The following is a 20,655-nucleotide window of genomic DNA, read 5'->3' on the forward strand; positions in this document are numbered from 1 at the left end:
GCCAGATCCCATGGTGGGGAAGTAGCTAAGCCTCTCCACAATGTCAAAGGAAGACAGGCGCCTGGGGGCTAGAGGCCTGCTTCTGGAGCACAGTTGGTGCTGGGAGTGATGACTCTTGCCTCCTACGCTCCCCAGCAGCTGTATGGGGTCGTCTGGGTTCTCAGGGCTGGGCACTGCCGGGCTTCCCGGGCAGTCTGGGGGTGGAGTCCTGCAGGATTTGTTTTGGAAGGGCTTTTTCAATCGGAAGGGGAGCGGGCTCATTAGGTAGACATTTCTGGGGAGTATGTGTCTGTCCCCATAGATATCCCCTTTGGAATCAGGGTTCCTGGAGGCCTGCTGCTGCTCATGCCTTCGGATGGTAGTAAACCTGGTGTAGGAAGCTGGGCATGCGCCTTTGCATCTGTTGATTTTATGCTTCTGAGGCCCATTAAGGTTGCTGCTGCTGCTGCTGCCGCTGTCATTGGATGCATTTGAGAGGAGATCTATCTCATCTGTGCAAGCTGAAAGTGTGTCCATAGGGATGGCATCACTGACATCTGAAGCTGTGTCCTGCACGTTGCTGCAGGAGTGGGAGGATTTATCTGCCAAGCTGGCAGCATTCTTCTCTTCTTGGTGTGCTTTTGGCAAATCCAGAAGAAACTCTGCAGAGTAGGCAGAACTCAGACAAGCTTTAGACTGGAGAGAAGCGGTGAATTTGTTTTGTCCAGTGGAAAAGTCAAGCGAGGGCATTGATCGGGATCTCTGGATCAGCTGCTCAAAGGCACTGATACGGGAGGAAACGGTGTGTTTGGGGATCTGCTCTGAATCCTCTCGACTAAGGCTGTGCTCCATTCTGTCCTTTGCTTCATTCTCAAACTGAGATGCAATATCCCTCACACTGCATGAGGAGGCTGTGCCCAAATGGATCCTGGACCGGTTGATCTGGTGCATGTCTTTATACAGCATTGTAAACTCCATCCCACTCTTCCTGGAGGCAGGGAACAGGTAGCCTTTCCTAGAGTTGGTACCATACTCCTGCAGGCTCATGGTGCTGCCGGATTTGATGGCATACTCCTGCTTTGACTTCATCAACATGTTTTCTATGCTTTCCCCTATGTCTACCATGAAAGCTTTTTTATTATCGAACAAGGCAATGGAGCTACGAAGGTTTTCGCAGCTTTGAGCTTTCTCATGAGACAGCAAGATACCCTTCTTGTCCTGCACAAGAGCAGCTGGAGCTGCTAGTTTGGGTTTGAATTTGGAAGGAAGGATTTCAGTAATGCAGGCTTTTGCAGCTGATAAGGGCTTCTTATGTTTACATGCGTGACCTAACATACCGGCATGACTAGCGTTAAAGGTTCGGCTATTAACTGAAGAGGGTGCAGTCATATGAGCATTCCCACCTTTACGATCCACTGGTAAGCATGCAGAATAAAATAAACACAACCTGTTAGCTTAAATGCTAGAAAGCTATTGAGAAAGGAGAAAGAACATGCTTGGATTTCATAAAATGCACTTTAAAGAAACAAAGTTCCAAAACATAAAGACAAGCAGGAGGAAACTGGACAACAAGCTGTGCTTACGGGAGTAGGTGAAGTGTTGCTAACATCTCTAGAATGAGAGGCTTGGCCAGAAGCAGATCTGGAGCACTTTGAAGGTACCCTCCTAAAAAGTGCTAAGCATCATCAGCTTCCAGGGAAGCTCCCGCACCATGGAAAAGGGCAGCTGAACTCTGGGCAGGATCAGGGTGTCAGCAAGAATGCAGAGGCACTAACATTGCAAAAATGGCTTAATACCAAGCCTCTAATCACACCTACTATAGTCTCACCACAGTGCTTGCCAAACAGTTTATTCCTGGGAGGGAGAAGACAATCGACCACGTCAGCTGGCCTTGCCCAAGAGCTGCCTGCTTAGAGATTCCCCATACTAGGAATAAGCTGAGTGTCCTCCAGACAATGTGGTTGGCCATGTTTGCTTTAAAAATCAAGGAGTCAGATCAGGACATTATCTTTTTTTAAAGTTAGATCCAGTCAGGGTTCAGCTGAGACTGCAGTTTTTAGGTCTGTTTCTGATTTGAGTTCAAACTCAAATGTCAAAATAACCATTCAAGTTCAATTGCAGGTTGGGGACCAATAACTGTTTGAACAGATTTTTTTTGTTCAGATCCACTTCGACTCCCTGCCCTGCAGGCCTGACATTATGTTGAAAAACAGCTGGAAGATGGACACAGAGAGAGACCTTTTTGGTGTGATGTACTATTTTTAGGGAGAGCAGTTCAGAAACCGAACGCATTCCTCCCTCAGTCCTCTCCCCATCTCAAGCCATTTTTAGCTTGACCTTGGCTCAGAGATACATTCCCCAATACAACTCCCTGATGGGAGTTAGGCTTTTCCTTGTCCTAATCTTCTAGAGAGTCCATGATAGGGAGAGGAAAAGGGAGGAGATGCAGCAGCCTCTGCTGCCTCACTGTCTCAGAGTCTGCAGGGCATTGCTGGTTCACAGTGTCCCATGCATTCTCTGCACACCCCTTGCAGGCAGGAGGTTGTGGAGCACATGGTGCCAGCTACACGAGGGTAGCCAGGCCAGCAGACATGGTGCGACCTGCTGAGATACCGCAGCAGGAATAGCAGAAAAGGCAGGGAAGGGCTCTAGCATGGCAAGGCGGTGGGAGCAGATGGATAGCAAGGCCAGCCCGAGCAGCCTCAAGGAAGAACATGAGGGTGTGGCTAAGGTGCTGGATGGAGGGAGCGGGTCCCTGTTGGTAAGAGGAACCTGGATCAGATAAAGGGGTCATGAAAAATATTGGCCAGTGTGGTCTGAGAGAAAAAAGGAGGGAAAACTGGAGATGGCAAAGAGGAAGGACAGAGGAAACCTCAACTGACTTGAATAGGACTCTAAACCCTGCAGCAGTTTGCCCCTTATCACCTGGCTTTCGACACTCTCTGCAGAGTGGAGAAGAGGTTAGTACCCTGACCACCTACCTTTTGTGGAAGCAGAGCTAGAAGGTCGCTTGAGACCGCTTAGCCCCTGGAACGGGATATCTCCACCTTCCAGCACACTCTTGTAAATCTGTCTTTCATTCTCCAAGCCAGCAGGGTCCCCCAGTGCTGGTTCTGACTCCCTCTTTACTGCATGGTAGTTGGGTGAGTATGTGGAGCTGGAAAACACAAAAAAGGGGGAGGGACACCAGCGGGTCACTTCTGTTTGCTGAGAGCTTCATGCAAAGTAAGAGAAAACCACACTTGTGAACCCAGAATAGACTGTGTATCAAGAACTGGTGCTGAATGAAGAGGTTATGAACACACTGTGATAATGTTCTAGGTTTGGCACTACCATAGCATTCTCCACCTGATGGAACTCTCCCAGCTCAGTCCCCCAGAAAACAGGCAGCAGGAAAGCACTCCTCCTTTATTTTACAGATGAGACAACAGAGTCATAGAGCAGATGCATTTCTTTGCAGACACAATGCAATTCATTGGCTAGCTGGAAGTAGCACAAACATCTTCCAGCTCCCAGCCATCTCTCCTTAAACACTAGCCATGTCTGTCCCCTGCTTAAAAAGCACAGCTGATCAGGAGTTCATCTCAACCAGTTCAGCCTCCAAGTTAACACCATAGTTCAAGACTCCCAGAGCGATTTCTCAAGCCCATCAAGTGAGGCACCATGCAGAGAAGCAACAATACGGGGCTATAGACACCACTGTTTTAAATGCCCAGAAATTCCCACATGTGCACAGTTCTGCTCAGCTTTGCCTCAGGCTTCCACTACAGGGAATGAAAAATCCCAGACTCTAGGTCTACCATGCAGATATATAAACAAAATGCTGTTAAAATGAGTACAATTTTAATTTCTTAGGCTTTTAAAGACTGGACATTTATTACAAATCCCTTTCCTCAGTCATGAATCTAAGCACAAGTATGCCCCCACATCTGATTTCTAGATTTCACTCTTTTCTCTCTAAAAAAATAACCGACAATGCCATGGTATAAATGGCCTTTCCACATACAAAAGACTTACTGAGCAATCAGGCAGACAATGTTTTCCTAAAAGCTAAGCTGATGTGATACCAGTTCTTGTGCTCAACCAGGCTCTTCAGAATAAGATGGAGTCTCACACAAAGCTATTCTGGGGCCAAAACATGACTACTGGAAAGTTTGAAAAAATAAAAAAGTGGGGCATTTGCCAATTCATGGAAACATTTTGAAAGCTGGTTTACATTGTGATGTCCAGGAGTGATTCAAAGTTATGTGAGTGTGGAAATGCTCATGGTTACGCCTGCTTGTTGTGGATAAATTTGTACATGCATCTGTTTATTTTGGATAGATGCTGTACTTATGGGGTAAAGAGAAAGCTTTCAAACACATCAGAGGACTGGCTATGGAAGTGGATTACACAATGTCTGGATCACAAAGAAGATTTTAGTTTCCCGACAAGGAAAACCATGTCATATGCAGTCCCATAAATTACTTTCTGGAGTAAAAACTTGTGAAAAGAACCATGAAAAAGAAAGGTCACTTTTTCAATTTCGGCAATGCTCAAACAGACCCATAGCTACAAAGCTGTTATGTCTTATGGGGGTTATCCCAGTGCCTCTCTTTGTCAGGTTGCCGAGGAAGCCCTGCCAGTTGCTGCAGGGAATAATGACTGCCTTGAGGTTCCTCACCTGGGAGGTAAAACCATTTTAGCCTAGTTGTTAAAAACTAAAGGGTTAAAATGATCCTACTTTGGGAATACACCTGGAGGAGAGAGAGAAGGCATTTGGCAGAGTCCCTTTACCAGTTGCTCCCTTATCAGGGCCAGCAAGCAGTACTGTATTAGGGCCAAAGCAGTCTGCAAGATCAGAATCAGGTGAATGGAGGGAAGAGTAACAGTGAAAAAAAGACAATAAGCTCCAGGTATCTTTTCTCTCTGCTCTCTAAAGGCAGGGCAGGAAAGAATGGGTGACTCCACTGGGTCTCACTGTTGTGTCCCATTCCCAGCCTACCCAGGTTGCTTCCCCTCCACTGGCTCAGATGCTGGCACTCCTGCATGCTTTGGGTGGCATCAGAAAGGGCACAAACATGGGTAGAAACCTTACCAGCCTTTGGCAAATATAAGCTATTTATGCTAATCTCTGAGATTTCCTTTTTTTTTTTTTGTTGCTCTCTCCCTACCAAAACAAAACTAAACAGTCACAGTGAAGTGCAGCAGTGTGCGAGTTTCCCAGCAGAATGGACACAGACAGAAGGGAACTGAGTTGAAAGAAGTATAGAAGACCTCTAAGGCAGCCCCAGAGGGGCAGTGAACATGTGTGATATTAATGGACGTCTGGAGAAGAACATGCTTTTCCTAACAAACCATCAATGCAGAGGGGATCACTGTACCTACAGACAACATTAAACACTCATTCCAATTACAAGGAGCAGCAGGTTCGCAGTAGGAGCTGGCTCCACGGCTTGAGTAACTCGGCACAGCTCAGCATCTTGCTCTGAATATTTTTTTCTTTTTGTGTTCCTCTTTTAAAACAAACCAGCTCCATGTACAACTCATTTAGACAGAGTATACTCTTTATTACATATTCCTCTAGGAAAGCAGTGCCACATTAGATCTTTGAGAAATGTCATTACTGCTACCACTGTTCCCTTCCTGGAAGCTGGAAAATTATTACCTTCCATCAACAGCATCCTTTTAATCTGGTGCACATAACTGGGAATATTTAACAGGAGCCAATCTATCATACATGTGTAACAGAAAGAAACTTTGTTTATTCCACACAATAAAGCTACCTGCATGAAGTTACAGTCAATTTGCAAACTTCATCAAGATGGAGTTCAAGGTCTGTCTGTTTTGGTTTTTTTTTAGTCACTGCCTAGTACAATCAGCAATTCTTATCTGGACAATGCAATCGCTCATCTAATTGCTGCAAAATTCATTGAAGACCAAAGAGCAGATATTGTACCTGGACTCATCAAAGCACGTGTATAATTCTCACGTTACACACATTTGTCTATATCCATCACCAAAAAATAATGCCAACCCATTTCCAATGCCCAAAACCCTGTCCTACATGCCCCTCAGATTGTAAGACAGACACGAAAAAGCAATTGGAAAACTTACTAGGTAGAATGGTCTGTGGAAGTTTCCAGAGGAGTAACACCTGCTGTATTCTGCAAAAGTCCAAACAAAGGAGTCATTGATACACACTTACATGTGAGGAGAAAGAAAAAGGCTTGCTTAAGTAATTTTCCATCTATTGCTTGAATATTAGCCTTTAGGAGACATTGAGGTTTAAGTCTAAATACAGTTTAAGCTGTCAATGTCTTTGCAGAAAAGCAACAATTTTCCTGAGTTCCTTCAGGGCAGCGACAGGTTTTTAGCACAGCCGATGCCTTTTTGCAGCGCCTATTATTTTGTCTGCAAATGAGTCATTGTGAATAAAGCCAAAAGCAAGAAGAGATAACCAGCTGGGCCATGACCAGGAGACACATGCTCATAATTATTTCCCCAAGCTTTTTCCCCAACCGGTCACTGCCTGCCTTTGCTTTAAAGATATATTACAGTTCTGCAGCACAATACATTCCTCAGCATTCAAAAAAAATATCAAAGCACTAACAAGAAAAGCAATGTTTCAGTTCAGTTTCCTTACTTAAGAGAAGCAATGCCAGCTGCACAGGTTCAATAGCAAAAGCCAGTTCTTATCTGCTTGCTTTAAATCCATCTAACACTTCCTAGGCACATTATTTAAAAAATTGAAGGCAATTTTAGAAGAAATGCTCTATTCAGTGTCCCCTCATCTATCTGAGGATTCCTACATAGGAAGAAAAAGCAAATCTTGGGTTTGAAAAAGCAGCTTTTTCAAGTCCTGGTGAAATGCTGCAACTTCAAAAAAAAAAAAAAAAAAAGAACAACAGAAAAAAATAGAAGAAATGGCATGTTACCAAATTAATCTATCATTTCATGGTTCGGGTCCTGCAGACCCTCGAAACAGCAGCAGCAGCTGACCTGCCCTAGAAGGCCATAGCAAGGTACAGCATAAGGAAAATTGTGTAAAATCTCTTGGGAATATCCAAATCTTGGGTACGCGTGAGCTCTAGCAGAGATCAGGGCTTGTATGAAGGGAGGGTAGATGGCAACACGCTTGAAAGGCACGAGATGATGACGTGACGCCAACCAAGAATTTTAAGCTGATTGCTGCTGCCTATTCATGTGAAAAATAGAGAGGGTTTTTCTGCAGACACTGAACTCAAAACCCTAAAGGGGGATGGGGTGGGGGGCAGCTGAAAGGGAATGGGGGTGAGAGGAAATCACTGGATCTGAAATGGATTTCAAGCCGGATTCTCAGCATCATGTTCTATTATTTCTGACAGCGACACAGCAAGCCATGCAGTCAGAACGGTCAGAACCATTATTTATCCCAACCTCATTTAATAATCATCCAGCAGTGAATAGATTAGAGCAGAGAGTTTGGAAACAGGGATTGACAGCATGAAAAGAATAGGAAATACCTTCTGTGTCTTTTTATGTGGCGCTTTATAAAGCTTCTCCATTTTTTCTAAATCTGCCTCTAACTCAGTCTGGTAGAGGTAGAGGTCTTTTTCTAGATCAGTCTGGTTAAAGAAGGAGAAGAAGAATGGGAAAATAATGCTTAGGGTTAGGGGAAACCAAAAGAATGTTAATTTTGAAAAAAAAAAAAGTGAGCCTTTTTAATTGAAAAAAGACAAAGATGGTATGGACAATACACAGAAATTCACTAGCAATTAATCATGTTTCAATCATTATAGAGGAAATAGTTTTAGGCATTTAACATTCAAAACTAAGAGATGCACAGGCCTACTAGAATCTAATTCTACAAACCATAAAGTTATAAAACCCACCTGTAAAAAAAAAAAAGATACTGTAACAATATGCAATATGCTGTTAGTGTAATTATCGTTGCAAGTCAAGATAGCAAAACCACCACTCTAATTATGTCTCATTATGCTTTAAGAATTGTTTATTAAATCAATTTACTAGCTACTTAATTGTTAGACTAATTAGCTTAAGCCCAATTTAAAAAAAATCACTCTCAAGCACACAAACCCCAAGCAATACTACAAAAAAAAAAAAAAAGAAAAAGAAAATCACATACACACATACATACGCGCTAGATGCTGTAGTACAATGTACGTGAGACACAATTACCTTTCTATCCTCTCTAGTAAGGATAGAGCAATCTCCAGGAGTATAATCCCAAATCTTTTTTGGAGGCTGATGGAAAGCAGAGGAAGGAAATGAGGAAATGAAGATAAGGAAAGACATCACAGACAATATGGAAACTGGATTAGAACAGAGGGGGAATACAATAGGGGATTTGCATCAACACTGAAAAGAAATTTAAAAAAAAACACAACAGAGAAAGAGAGAGAGATAGAGGAATAAATCTGCTATAGCACAAATATCAAGAGATCATGGGAGGCAAAAGGGAGCATACATGCAGTCTGGGAGGGGCTGTTATCAGTAGTGTTTGAGGAAATTTTTATTTTTGCAAGGTGCTCTAAGGGATTTTGGGCTTTCTAGAAGGAACCCACAGCTGGTGGTTAAAGCATTCTTAACAAAAACAAAACAGAACAAAATGGGGAAAAAACCACACAGTTATAAAAAGCATTTGTTTTGCTCGTTCTTCTTTTCAAAAGGAAAGGGTAAAACAAGGGCCTTTGATAAATAAAAAGGAGAATTTTTCCCACCCCCACCAAACTATGAATACATACCATGTGAACAAATGGCTGAATTTCCAGTGATGGCATTGTGGGGCAATGAGAATGCAGAGTTGTTATTTTTTATTTCACTGGTTTGGGGGTTGGTTTGTGGTGGAGAGAGTGGGAGACACGGAAGTTTGGGATCTAGTTATTTAAAATTCATCCTATAGGTGAAGGCACAGATTTCAAAATAGGATTTTCCTGTTTGGATGCACGTGTAAATACCAGGGAGGATTATTAAAAGTGAAAGACCTTTGTCCTGACACTCCTATCCAAACAATGCCATGCTAATATCCTCATTTCACCAGGTACGCACTTCTCACTGATACGCTCAGAGAGACTTTGTTCTTACTTTGTGAAATCAGGATACATTTGCTCTGTTTCCAAACAAAAATAACCTCTGTTGGCTGGCAAGCTTAGCATCATCCTTTGTGTCCATACTGTCTTCTGTGACTAGATTATTAAAGTGCCTCCGAGTCACTGACAGGGAATCTCCCAGTGTCAGTCTATCAAAGGTGAGACTGAGCTACAACACTTGGGTCTTGATCCAAATTCCTTTCTAGACTGCCTGGATCTGTAGTTTGAACCTGCCCCACCTTACATTTGGACAGCCACTGTGTGGATGCAAACACTAAATACCTATTTCTTATCCATCAGATCAGCAGCTGCATGGGGGTAGATGGTGTTGCAAAGATTTAGGTTTGAGATTTGGAGGGAGAAACTGGAGGGAAGGAGGTGAGAAGGCAGAACATGCACCCCTTTTTCCAGTCCCCCGCTTCTCCATTTATAGCAAAGAGCTTACTCAGTGCTGCCTCAGGAAGGTCTGGGACAAAGTGCCCATGTGTGTGATCCCGCAATCACAGCAGAAGACAACCAAGCTCTAGACTGACCAAAAGTCAAGTTTTGTGGATGGGCTCCATGGAGCTGTGGAGCCATGGGTCAGGAGGAAAGAAGGAAGGAGCACAGGGGGATTCAGTCTCAGCAGCACACTGATTTCACATCCATGCTGCAGAGACTGATCTACCTGTCTGCAGGGCATGCACCTGTCCACAGAGCTGGCCAGAAATGCATCTGGGATGCTGGTCCAGCAAAGTGTCACTTCAGCTGCCCTAGGAAGCGCATGTGCTTTCCTCAATGGGGAAAGCCCCATCCTAGCCATTCTGGTGTCTCTGGAGAACAACACCCACAGGCTCACAAGAATCCTGTGCTCCCTTTTACCAAAGGTGTTTCCTGCCCACATCATATAGCTGCAAATAAAGTCAGAAAGCCAGGGGAAATCATGTCTGTAGAAGTACACATTATCTCCAGCACTGGAAAAAAAGCTGGGAGAAACAGAGGATCTTGGAAAATACCAGGTACTAGCAAACATCAGTTGAAACTCTGGTTAGACATGAGGCTTAGCCACTAGCTGGTCACAAAAATCTGGTCTTCTCATGACCGGAGTGAGCAAAGCTACAAAAAGCATACTCTTTTGGCTGTGGTAATGAAGCTCACAGGGAGCTTTGCTGAATTTCTGTCAGGTTCCAGAGTAGCTAGCTATAAAAGTCTGAGATGGCATCCTCATTCAAGTGCCTGATGCTGGAGCACTCTGTACAGAGTATGACATTCAGGGGTTGGCATAGCTGATCAGGGAGCATGGTTGCATGGCTTTGGAACTAAAGCAAGTTGACATGGGATATCATTTCAAGGCAAGCTGTAAGAAAGCAGCCCTGAACAACAGTGCCCAAAGCAAGGTGGGGAACTTGTTACCAGAACACTCTGCTGAACAAGAGATGGATTGCTGGTGTAGCCTAAGATGCCTTCTTCTGAAGTAAGGCCAACGCTGCATGACTAAAAGCACAAATGCACGCTTCTTAGGAACAGATATACCCTCACTTCTGGAACAGCCCAAGGGCATAAATGTTCTCCTTTCTCTGACACGTTTTCCATTAACTTATACTAACTCAAAGGGTCATAGAGATGACAAACCTTCATTCACTGCAAGAGCGTATGGCTATTAATTACACAGCAGCAAAGAGAAGCAGGTTTCTTCTCACTTTGTGGAAATCTTAAACCATGACAACTTGTGAAGGGTTAAATCCTTACACTGACATCATTTAAAAGCCTCAGTGAGGTGTGATTTACCTGACTTCTACTGCCTAAAAGTTAGGGGGTCTCATCTCAAACGCTGTTGAAGCTCCTTCTTTAGCTTAGGATGGAAGGTCTATAGCTATAAAACATAGTTTTCTGTGACAGAATGGACTACCCAGCCACTGTACATGTTTGTTTTTCAGCAAAAAATCACACTATTTCTATCATGTGATCAGACTGGGCACCCAACCTCAGGCAGCTACATTCTGTGCAGAAGAATTTTGTCACTTCTGTAAGAACAAAGACTAGATTTAAAGAAAGCCTGCTCTCTGGTGTCCATGTGCAGTTGCCTTTGAAGCCAGTACTAAGCCTTAAAACGTATTTCTGTTTTGTTGTACATGAAGGGAAATCTCAGCAGCACTCAAAAATGGTATGCATGGGCATTTGACAACTGAACTCAAGGAGAAAGGAGAAACAACCACTACACTTGAATAGATGTGAGAGGCTGATACTGACCCTCTGGTGCAGTAAGAGCAGCTTATTAAACAGTATTTAATAATGAAGTTAATAGTGTTTAATCAGTAAGAACCAGGCCATAAAATGCTTTAAAGTCGCATTTTTTCCAGTAGCCATGACCACTGATGTGCTCCCTCCATCAAAATGTCCTTTGTCCTATTGAATAATTAAGCTTTGCTTCCTCTTTTTCCAGAGTGGGAAACCAAGGCCTTTTTCCTGCCCTGCCTCCCCTGCCCCGCGCCCAGCAACACAACTCCATCTGAAAAGCAAGCACACTGTTCTCAGACTCCTTTGGTTTCAGGGAATGACAAGGGCTATTCAACACAGACGGATGCACCCCATTTAGGCAATGGGCAGCTACATGCATAAGGAAATGAGCAGGAAACAGGGTCATGATCTGTTTATGGATAGCTGGAAATTACTGACCTACAGTTTACAAGCCAAGGCCAGGAATAAATGAATGATTCTCCTTGACTTCAAGCTACCTATCAACCATCCTAGATCTTGTTAGGCAGAGGGAGAATGAGGGCTTTGAATAAGGACTTTCAATAATGAGAACAGGGCATTACTTCTAACATTAACAACAAAAATGCAGTTTGAACTACGGTGAAAAATATTGCCTTGTTGATACGTATGGCTGGAAGGCAGGGAACGTTTGTAAAAGGCTTCAAAATACTTAAAGTGGTCACAGAACAGCTGCTCTACGTCAGTACCAGATTACCATTATGAACAATCACATTTTTAAATGAGGAAGGCAGCTGTTCCAGGTTTAGGGCCTTGCAAAGATATGTGACAATCATAAAAAAAAAAAAAAAGGCAGGTTGACTTCATTGGTCATTGTAACTATCAAACTTACCGGTTTCCCAAACTCCAATTCCGAAAAGAATTTATACCAAGGTTCATTCTTTAAATCTATCTCTTCTGGGCTTATATCCCGAGTCTAAAGGAGTTGGTGATAGGGGAATGGAAGAAAGAGAAGGATAACATTATGCAAAGAATACACAGAAAGGGACTGTTAGAGATGCAGATCCCATGGTTTCCATGCTAAAATGTAGATATTTAACCTTGTAATTTGGAATTTCTATAGCACCTCTCTCACAAAGGCCATGAATTGCTTTGCAAACATCAGTTAAGCCTAATGGCATCATTGTGAGCAACATGAATATGAATGAATTGCATTTTACAGATCAGGAGACCCACACAGAGAGAGATTATGCTGCTTCCCCAGAGTCACAGGGAGACTCAACGGAAGAGCTGGGAGTCAACCAGTCCTTCGGTCCTACTATCAGACACTTCCATCGAGTCCAAAGCTGCATGTACTTTAAATTTTTTTTTTAATCTTCATTTGGTTAAAAAAGAGAGATTCAGTGAGACCTGAATCAAATACTGCATCTTTAACAGCACATGAATATGTGAGAAACCCTGTTCTATACACTGCAAACAGAGTGAAAGGTGGTTTTCTAAATCAAAGGAGACACAAGTCAGAGAGAGCGCATCCCTGAGAGGTCTCTGAAGGGATGGACAGAGACACAATATTACTTGTTTCTTCACAAATAAATGCTAGAGAATCAGACAAAACTACAATGAAGGAAAAATCGGACAGGACAGAAAACAGTACAGTTGAAAAGGAAATTCCCTTTTGTTCATACATTCTGTTTTAATGCAACAAAAAAAGTTGTAGTAGTTGTAGCTGTTTAAAAACACTACTGGTGAGATAAGAGAATAAAGTCCATTGCTGAGGGTTATGAGGTGCCACTCCCCAAAAGACTAGCTAACTCTTGCATTTCAGTGTACCTAGTCTTAGACATAATAGATCTCAGTGCATTAGAAATATAAATATATTATGTCTGATATGCCAGTGTGATCCCAAGTGCTCCATCACAACAAGTGATGAGCCACACACATGCACAGAGGGCCAACCCAAAGTGTCCTGATGCAAATTGTCCTGTGATGCAGTTACTGAGACAGGGGGAAGTTCCCAACAGTGCTGGGCTTTGCTAGATGTCCCAGACTCTGCCAGAGCCCTTAGGCATCACAAAAAAAGTTCTAGGACAAGAGCACAGGATTGATGCTGAAAAAGGGGCAATGCTTCAATCTGAAAGATAAGTGGTTACATCACGTTTGATCTCTCATGGCCTGGAGGAAGATTTGGCTATTTCTTAAAGGCACAAAAGAAGCAGTGCCTCCATTTTTTAGTTTACTCCAACTGTAAGTACTCATCTTGTTATATAACTGCCTTAACATCAAAAAAATGCCCATTGACATCAACAGGAGGCTCTTCATTGCTCTGAAATGGTTTTGGATTGGGATTCTGATAGTCACAGCTCTGGGTGTGATTACCAGGAGATATCCACAGATCTCCTGTAGCCTCCTTGAAAGATCTAGTTGCTAACCACTATATTATTGTTGTATTTAATGAGACTGATGGAGACCATGAAGTCACTATTTCAAAACCTTCTTTCTTCTGTGATCTATGGCTTGTCTTTGATGAGCTCCGCACAATTTCTCTCAATTATGCTGATGATAGTCCTGCTTGTGTCTTTTAGTCTCTGATTCAAGAGCTCAGTTAAGTACCTGATGAAATCTGAACATGTAAACATTGCCACTGGTGATGACAGACCTTTTGCAAAGGCTTAGGTACGCAGACTAAGGGGGCCTTTTGCCGCAAGGTTTAATCTTGGCTGTTTACAGTGAGACAAAATTGCCACTTATGAGAGCAGAAATCTTGCTCCAGGATGGACTGCAGGAATGGAGTTGTCATACAGTGTTCAAACCACTCCTCACTGGCACTTCTCTAATGGGCTGAGCCAACGCCCAGTAGGATCAAGAGAGAGTCATCCATTGACCATTTCAATAGGCACTAGGATCACACTATCAGGAGCAACTTTGTTGAAGTCAATGAAGGGACATGGGTGTGAAAAGAAGTTGGTTGCAGGATCTTCAAAAAGTGATGGACCTTGATTGCACTTGGAAGGAAAAAGAGAAAACCCACCAAAATACTAAGGAGAAATATTAGGTCCCAGATCAGACTTGATTCTTACATTTCTATTGATTTAAATTGCTGTTCACTCTTGTGTAAAATCCTTGGCAGGTTTTTCAGGAGCATTCATTTACCTACTCCACACAGGGATCAATGCCTGAGCTGTTAAGGCACAAAGTCCAGTTTACATTTGGAATCTCACATGCTATTAGCACTTCTAGTTGAATCCTTCAAATTAATCCCTATATAGAACAATTATATCTTTATGTACCAAACTGGCTATTCACTAGTAACCTCATTCAGTATTTTCTAGCACTTACAGTGTCACACTTCTACCACTGAAGGACACCTTAAGTGAGCTGTGGTGATTTATGCAGGACTGGCTGACCAGGTTAGCACCACCTCTCTGCCCTGCCCCTTGCCAAGTGTTCTCAGCCAAGCCTGCAGAATGAGACTTTTGTATGTCCCCTAGCCGTCACTATTCACAGCACTATTTACTAATTCAAACTGAACTTAGTAACAGCTCACTTAATAATCCAGGTTACACACTGATGTAGCTGGGGAGCCAGCTCACATTCCATTCTGCCACCCCTGCCACAGAAGTGGTGAGATCCAGCTGAGGAAGAAAGCAGCCCAGGAGTGATGGCCATGTCCTAATGTACCTCAGAGGCATCCCCTGATGCACATTACAGGCAGTCTAAAAATTAGTCATTCTGTGTTTAAAGCATCAGAGTAACCAGCCTGCTTTGTTGCATAATGCCTTCAACCCTCCTGCATCAACTAATGCTGTGCCCTAGAAAAAGTACAGCTGGTAAAACAGCTGCTGAACAGGTCACAGTGTCAAACACAGATTAAAAACTAGGGTTAGTGATCCATACTTAACACAGAAAACAACACGTCCAAAAGGAAAGAAGCCTCTCAGTCCCCCTGGATCTTACTTTATAGAGAATAAAAATGTTAGGAAGTTATGCAAAACAGTTTTCAAAACAAAATATACAGGAATTACATCACACAAGCACTGCAGTGTAAGCATAAGGAATCCTACTCAAATGGAACTGACAAGCACTTGGGGAGTATTTTACAATCACAGGATAAAGCCAAACTAGGATAAAACAAACATTACCATTTTTTCATTGTTCAGAACTGAGGACTTTCCTGGCTGATAGTCATAAATGCTCCTGGGCTCTGCTCGGTATTTTCTGGTGTCCACCTTCTTGTCTGGAGGCTCCCAGTCAGTCCTGAGTAAAGAAAGATCAATTAACCCAAAACATTGTGGTTTCTGTGGAGACAAGCACTTCCTTTTGACAGGCACCTTTCCCTGTTAATCATGGTTTAATCAGGGTACTTTTTTTAACCTAGGAAAGGAGTCTGCTGCAAGAGGAACAGTTCAGATAGGACTCCAGGCATATATTTGTTTATCTATAGCAGGCAGAGGTTGATACAGCTCAGCTGCTGAAACCATTGGAGTAGAGGAGGTTTCTTCGAAGTACTTTAAATAAACTTTCAGACTACCATGTCTTTCCTGATTGGAAATAGCTTAGTGATGGGCTTCAACTAAGCTCACAAATACAAACATGTCCAAGCTTTGAGCAGAACTCAGACTAAATCTCTTTTGCTAAACTTCTTCATTTTAGCCACATCACTGATTACCTGACTACTACTACTCCGGATTCTGGGGGCACTCTGGGATCCAAGATGGGGTCTTTTCTAGAGACATGAACAAATTATCTCAGACTGGTGTATCTAAAGATGGCTAAGAACAGTCCATTGACTATCCAAACCACGATAATTTTATGCAGTGTCCACACTGGGACAGTTCAGACAATAGTAGTCACAAAGCATTCCGAGTGCATATCCTACAATGTCCAGCTCCTCCGAAAAGTAACATATTTGAACACCTCATGCAGAATAACCAATGCCCCTGAAAAAGTCCAGAAATCAGGCCATTTAAACTGGTAAACTAATTCTGATCTTGCTCTTGATATGTTCCCTTTGATGGGCAATGTTGTATGTGGATTCATCTCACCTAGCATTCACCAAACAAACATGAGGCATCCAACCAGAACTGCTGCTCTAGGTTTCCTTGCACTGCACTTACCCTACTGACCTGGTTTAGGACAGGAATAACCCACTGAGTTGCCCAAACTCTCTCCACTGGCTTAGGAGAGACAGAGGCAACCAATTTAAATTTTTTTTTTTTTTTTTTAAAGTAAGACAAGATGACAGCCAAAATGACTGGCCTACAAACAGCGTACAAATCTCAACAAGGTTGATCTTTGCTGTCTAGAATAAACTTGATTGCTTAAGATTCCAGCCCCAGAGAAACGTCTCCCTGGTGAAACACTGTCACTAGATAACAGGAAGCATTAATTATTGTAACCCTTTCACTTGCAAGAGTCTTCTCAGAGGGCCAATGTACTACGCCTTCAATTCCTGCATAAGGAAGACGCGTTCTATCAGCAAACTTTGTCTCCTGATCTGGTGGCCTGAGATGCTCACTGAATTAGAAATCTCTAATTATGGCATTGCTCATTTGAGGCAGCAAGCGAAAAACATTAAGAGCATGTGGAAGTTGGTGAGGGAGGAAGGAGCAGTTCAAGAGCTGGGAGAATTCAGCAGGACATAAAATATTCATTGCTCATTCTGCTTTCCCTTCATTTGGGAAACGCATTCATTACTGTTACAAAGAGGTTTAAAATACATGGTAATAAACAAAGCAAAAAAACAGAGGGGAAGTCATCTTGAACAATCAGAAGTGACACTGCTAACTAAAGCCTACTTTCAAATAAAATTCATAGGGGTGGAACTGCTCAGAAATGGAAAATGTAAAACAACTTTTACCAAGGCTCAACACAAATCCAGGTTTTGCTTCTCCACAATTATTGCTACTTGCTTGTATTCTGAGGTGCCTTTAGAGTATCACACTGAGCCAAGAGCTTTCACTGTGCCTCTGTGGTGAGCACTGTATAGGCATGACACCCAGGGAAACACTCCTCACCCAGGCAGGAAACTATGCAACGGACTGTGTGATGACTGGTAAAAAAAAGACAGACAAAATGGGGGACTGGGCTGTGACAGTAAAGGAGTTCACTGCTGCCTAGTAGAAGAGTCAGAGTCAAAACTACATGTCCACTTCCCCCAAAAAGTTTAACTGGAGTTGTGGACCTAAAGCTTCCACCTTTTTTCCCTTCGCATTCACAGCTTTCAGAGATTCTTCCAGTACTGATCCAAATACGTCTTAGTTCAGGTCACCTTTCTGGGCTTGATTTCAGCGATGAAGTACGGTTTGGTAGTGGCAAAGTGGCAGACCTCTTAACAACCTTCTCTGAATCAATATTGTCCATCTCACTCTTGGAGCGGGGAACTGAAAGCTGGGTTCTGCCTGTAGGATAAGTCAAATACAGGAATACTAGTGAACTGGATAGGAGGCAAATAAATGCATGCTTTACATGCCCTTTCTGTTTGACAGATTACACAAGAAATGTGAATTACTTACTGTCCTCAGAATAGGAATAATGAGGAGAGTATGAATCAGAATCTTCATCTGAAAGACAAAAGCATTTTGCAAGTGAGCTGAAAAAGCCCCAAAGAAGCAGCACCAGAGACTCTTTTCATTTCTTCTACTAATATATTGGCCGTAATTTGAGTGATATGCCCAATACTTACCACAGGGAGAGGATCCTGGAGAAGAAAATCCCAATGAGGTTCAAATTGCATTTAAATATAATTCCCAGATTAGATATAAATATTAATGTACTACTTACACTAATACCTTTCTCCAGGCTCTCAAAGCACTTCAGAAAACAATCACTTTTTATCACAAAACTCCTCTACAGTAAGAGTTATTAGATCCATTTTATCAAAAGCTGAAAGAAAAATAGAGGATCTAAAAGCTGTAGTATATGCCTAAAATAACTCATTAGGTGCTAGATACAGTAATAGAGCTGAGGAGTCCTGCTCCCAATCACATATGATAACTACTGGGACATCTTCCTTGTATTAACTTGCACACCAAGCTGAAGTATGTTCACTAACTCAGATCATCTTTTAAGCACAGATAACATTCCTGGCACAAGACACACATGTATCCTTACACCAAGAGACTGTCCTTGTTCTCGTGAGCTTACTCTTTAAATAGGAAAGACATGTCTATAGAATGCAATAGAGATATTCAAGCAGCTCTAAAAGAGCTAGCAATGGCATCAGTGTAACTGAGTGATGTGGTCTGGCCCCCAAGCTGAACCAGTGTCAGAGAGAGAACTCTGACACTGAAAGTGTTACACTGCATCAGCACAGCAATCTTGTTCCCAGGACACAGATGCTGCCTTGGGCCGTGAAACCATATATGGCCTTATTCAAAGATAACATGGTATTGTAGTGTGCAAGGCAGATGTGCCCAAAAAGAAGGTGCAAGGATGGTAGCATTACCACCCCCCACTCTACAGGTGATAGCCAGAGAGACTCTGACTTGATCAAAAACCTAGCAGTATCTTTCCACCATCTTCAACAGGCTTTGGAATGAATCCTCAATGAATTGCAGGTAGTAGCAGGGAGAGCTGGGATCAGACCTGGAAACTGGACCCACAGGCCCATCACTTTTCTCTGCTGCTGAGGGTTCAAACTTGCAGGGATGTATCTATGAGACATCTACAGGACTTTCAAGCCAAAATGCAGGAAAGTACAATGCAGTGACTGCAAAGAGAACTGTCAGCAAAGGTTTTACTAATACCTCTGCAAAGAAATCACTAAAAATGACAGAGATAAAAAGACACAAAACCAAAATAGATTAAGCTAGAATAAGCTAGATAGGAAAAGAACATACAAAAAAAGTGTTACGTGAATTTAGTGATGCCGATCAACAGATTGAAACAATTTCCAGATCTCCTCTCAAGGAGGACATCAATCAGCTGCTACAGCCAATCTCATCTGCTGGAAAAAACAATCTGGCTAACACAGCTGACCTGAAATTGCACTCAAGCCTTAATCAAGCCTTTAAGGAAGGCCCAGAGAACTCTTAACTTTTATAGCCTCTCTGCTGAGTTCTCTTGGTGAATGAATTAGAAGGTTTAAGTTCCAAACAGATGGTTATTGACTCTGGTGTGCTTATCCTAGCCTTCAGATTAAAAAATAGCAAAGGTCAATTTTCAGGCTGATTCCCATATCGGAAACCTAAACAACAGAACCAAATATTTATTTATTTGATGTTATTACACTGAATTGGTGACAAAATTGACTGGTATTCCTATATAAAAGTTGGGTTTATTCAGACAGCAAAATACTTGGCAAATCACAAAACTCTCGGTCCCTACAAATACAGATGTCAAAACAAATGTCTAAAACTATCTTCACAGCCATTCACCTCTCTCAGTCTTATTTAGTGCTGGCGTTCAATGAAAAAATTGATTTACTTACTTGAAGAGAAATAGCAATATTCAATATAGCTCATCATTCAGACAGGAAAACTATACAATAAAAAAATCACTTCAGATAAGTGTTCTTTTCCAATTGCTAATATTCTAATATCTACAATAATAAGGAGAACAGGTATGTTTTGTCTCTCAGTATCTTATGAAGAAGGGTGTCTACATTTCTTCCCTTTTTACAGCAAGGAATACTGAAACACAGAAATCTGGAATGACTTGATAAGAATTAAAGAGTAAATTAGAGATGAGCATTAAAACAAGATCTCCTGGCTCTCAGAGCTGCATTCTATCTGTGGGCCCCTCCTTAATGGAGCAGGGTATTACCAGTTTGTAATTTCACAATCTGATTCCTTTAGCAAGAAGATGCTGTTCCCCTGTAGTTCCTAGAGAATCTGCAGGGTTTTTTTTCATGGGTTGCCCATATTCTCTATGTTTCTAGAGACTCTAAAGGTATTTTAGAAGGGAGCCCAAATCTTGATGTTTCTAGGAGATTCTACAAAGCAAAAAACTGACATTGATTGCATGAAACCGAGACTTCAAACCATCTCTGTACAAACACTTTGCTATTGAGTATGTAACTTCAAAAAGTTTTCTAAACATGAAGCATGCACTCCAATCCATCTACATCATCCAATATCAAGGAAAGAATCCAAGCAAATATTAGAGAAACATTTCCCAATATATTGAGAATAAAAAGCAAGTTGTTTGGTCCAACAAAATTTCAACTACCTAAACCAGCAAATTACCTTCATATGCACATTTCTAAGCACATAGGGGACATTTATGGGAAACCAGACTCTTACTACATTATCATCATTGGTCTTGCAAACTACGTTAGTTCAGACAAGAGCAAAATGGATTTTCAAACTTAATTATGAACAAGAAAACTGAATCTCTGTAAAACTCCTTTATCAATTAGTTACCGAGACACTGTTTCTCTCTCACCCATACCCACATACCTTTCTGCCAATAG

General features: G+C 42.2%; 1 protein-coding gene across 1 annotated transcript in view; it reads right to left on the reverse strand.

Annotated features, from left to right (window-relative positions):
- Positions 1–20,655, reverse strand: part of SORBS1 (sorbin and SH3 domain containing 1) — a 177,966-nt gene that overhangs the window by 21,633 nt on the left and 135,678 nt on the right. The window contains exons 14-19 of the mRNA XM_010567739.1: positions 17,756–17,803; positions 17,512–17,641; positions 15,383–15,497; positions 7,464–7,565; positions 6,076–6,125; positions 2,961–3,136 (exon numbers count right to left, since the gene is read on the reverse strand). Of these exons, the coding sequence (XP_010566041.1) occupies positions 2,961–3,136; positions 6,076–6,125; positions 7,464–7,565; positions 15,383–15,497; positions 17,512–17,641; positions 17,756–17,803 (621 nt within the window). The remainder of the gene's footprint in view (positions 1–2,960; positions 3,137–6,075; positions 6,126–7,463; positions 7,566–15,382; positions 15,498–17,511; positions 17,642–17,755; positions 17,804–20,655) is intronic.

Source organism: Haliaeetus leucocephalus, unplaced genomic scaffold, assembly GCF_000737465.1.
Source record: "Haliaeetus leucocephalus isolate CR32 unplaced genomic scaffold, Haliaeetus_leucocephalus-4.0 Scaffold229, whole genome shotgun sequence".
NCBI classification, from domain to species: Eukaryota; Metazoa; Chordata; class Aves; order Accipitriformes; family Accipitridae; genus Haliaeetus; species Haliaeetus leucocephalus.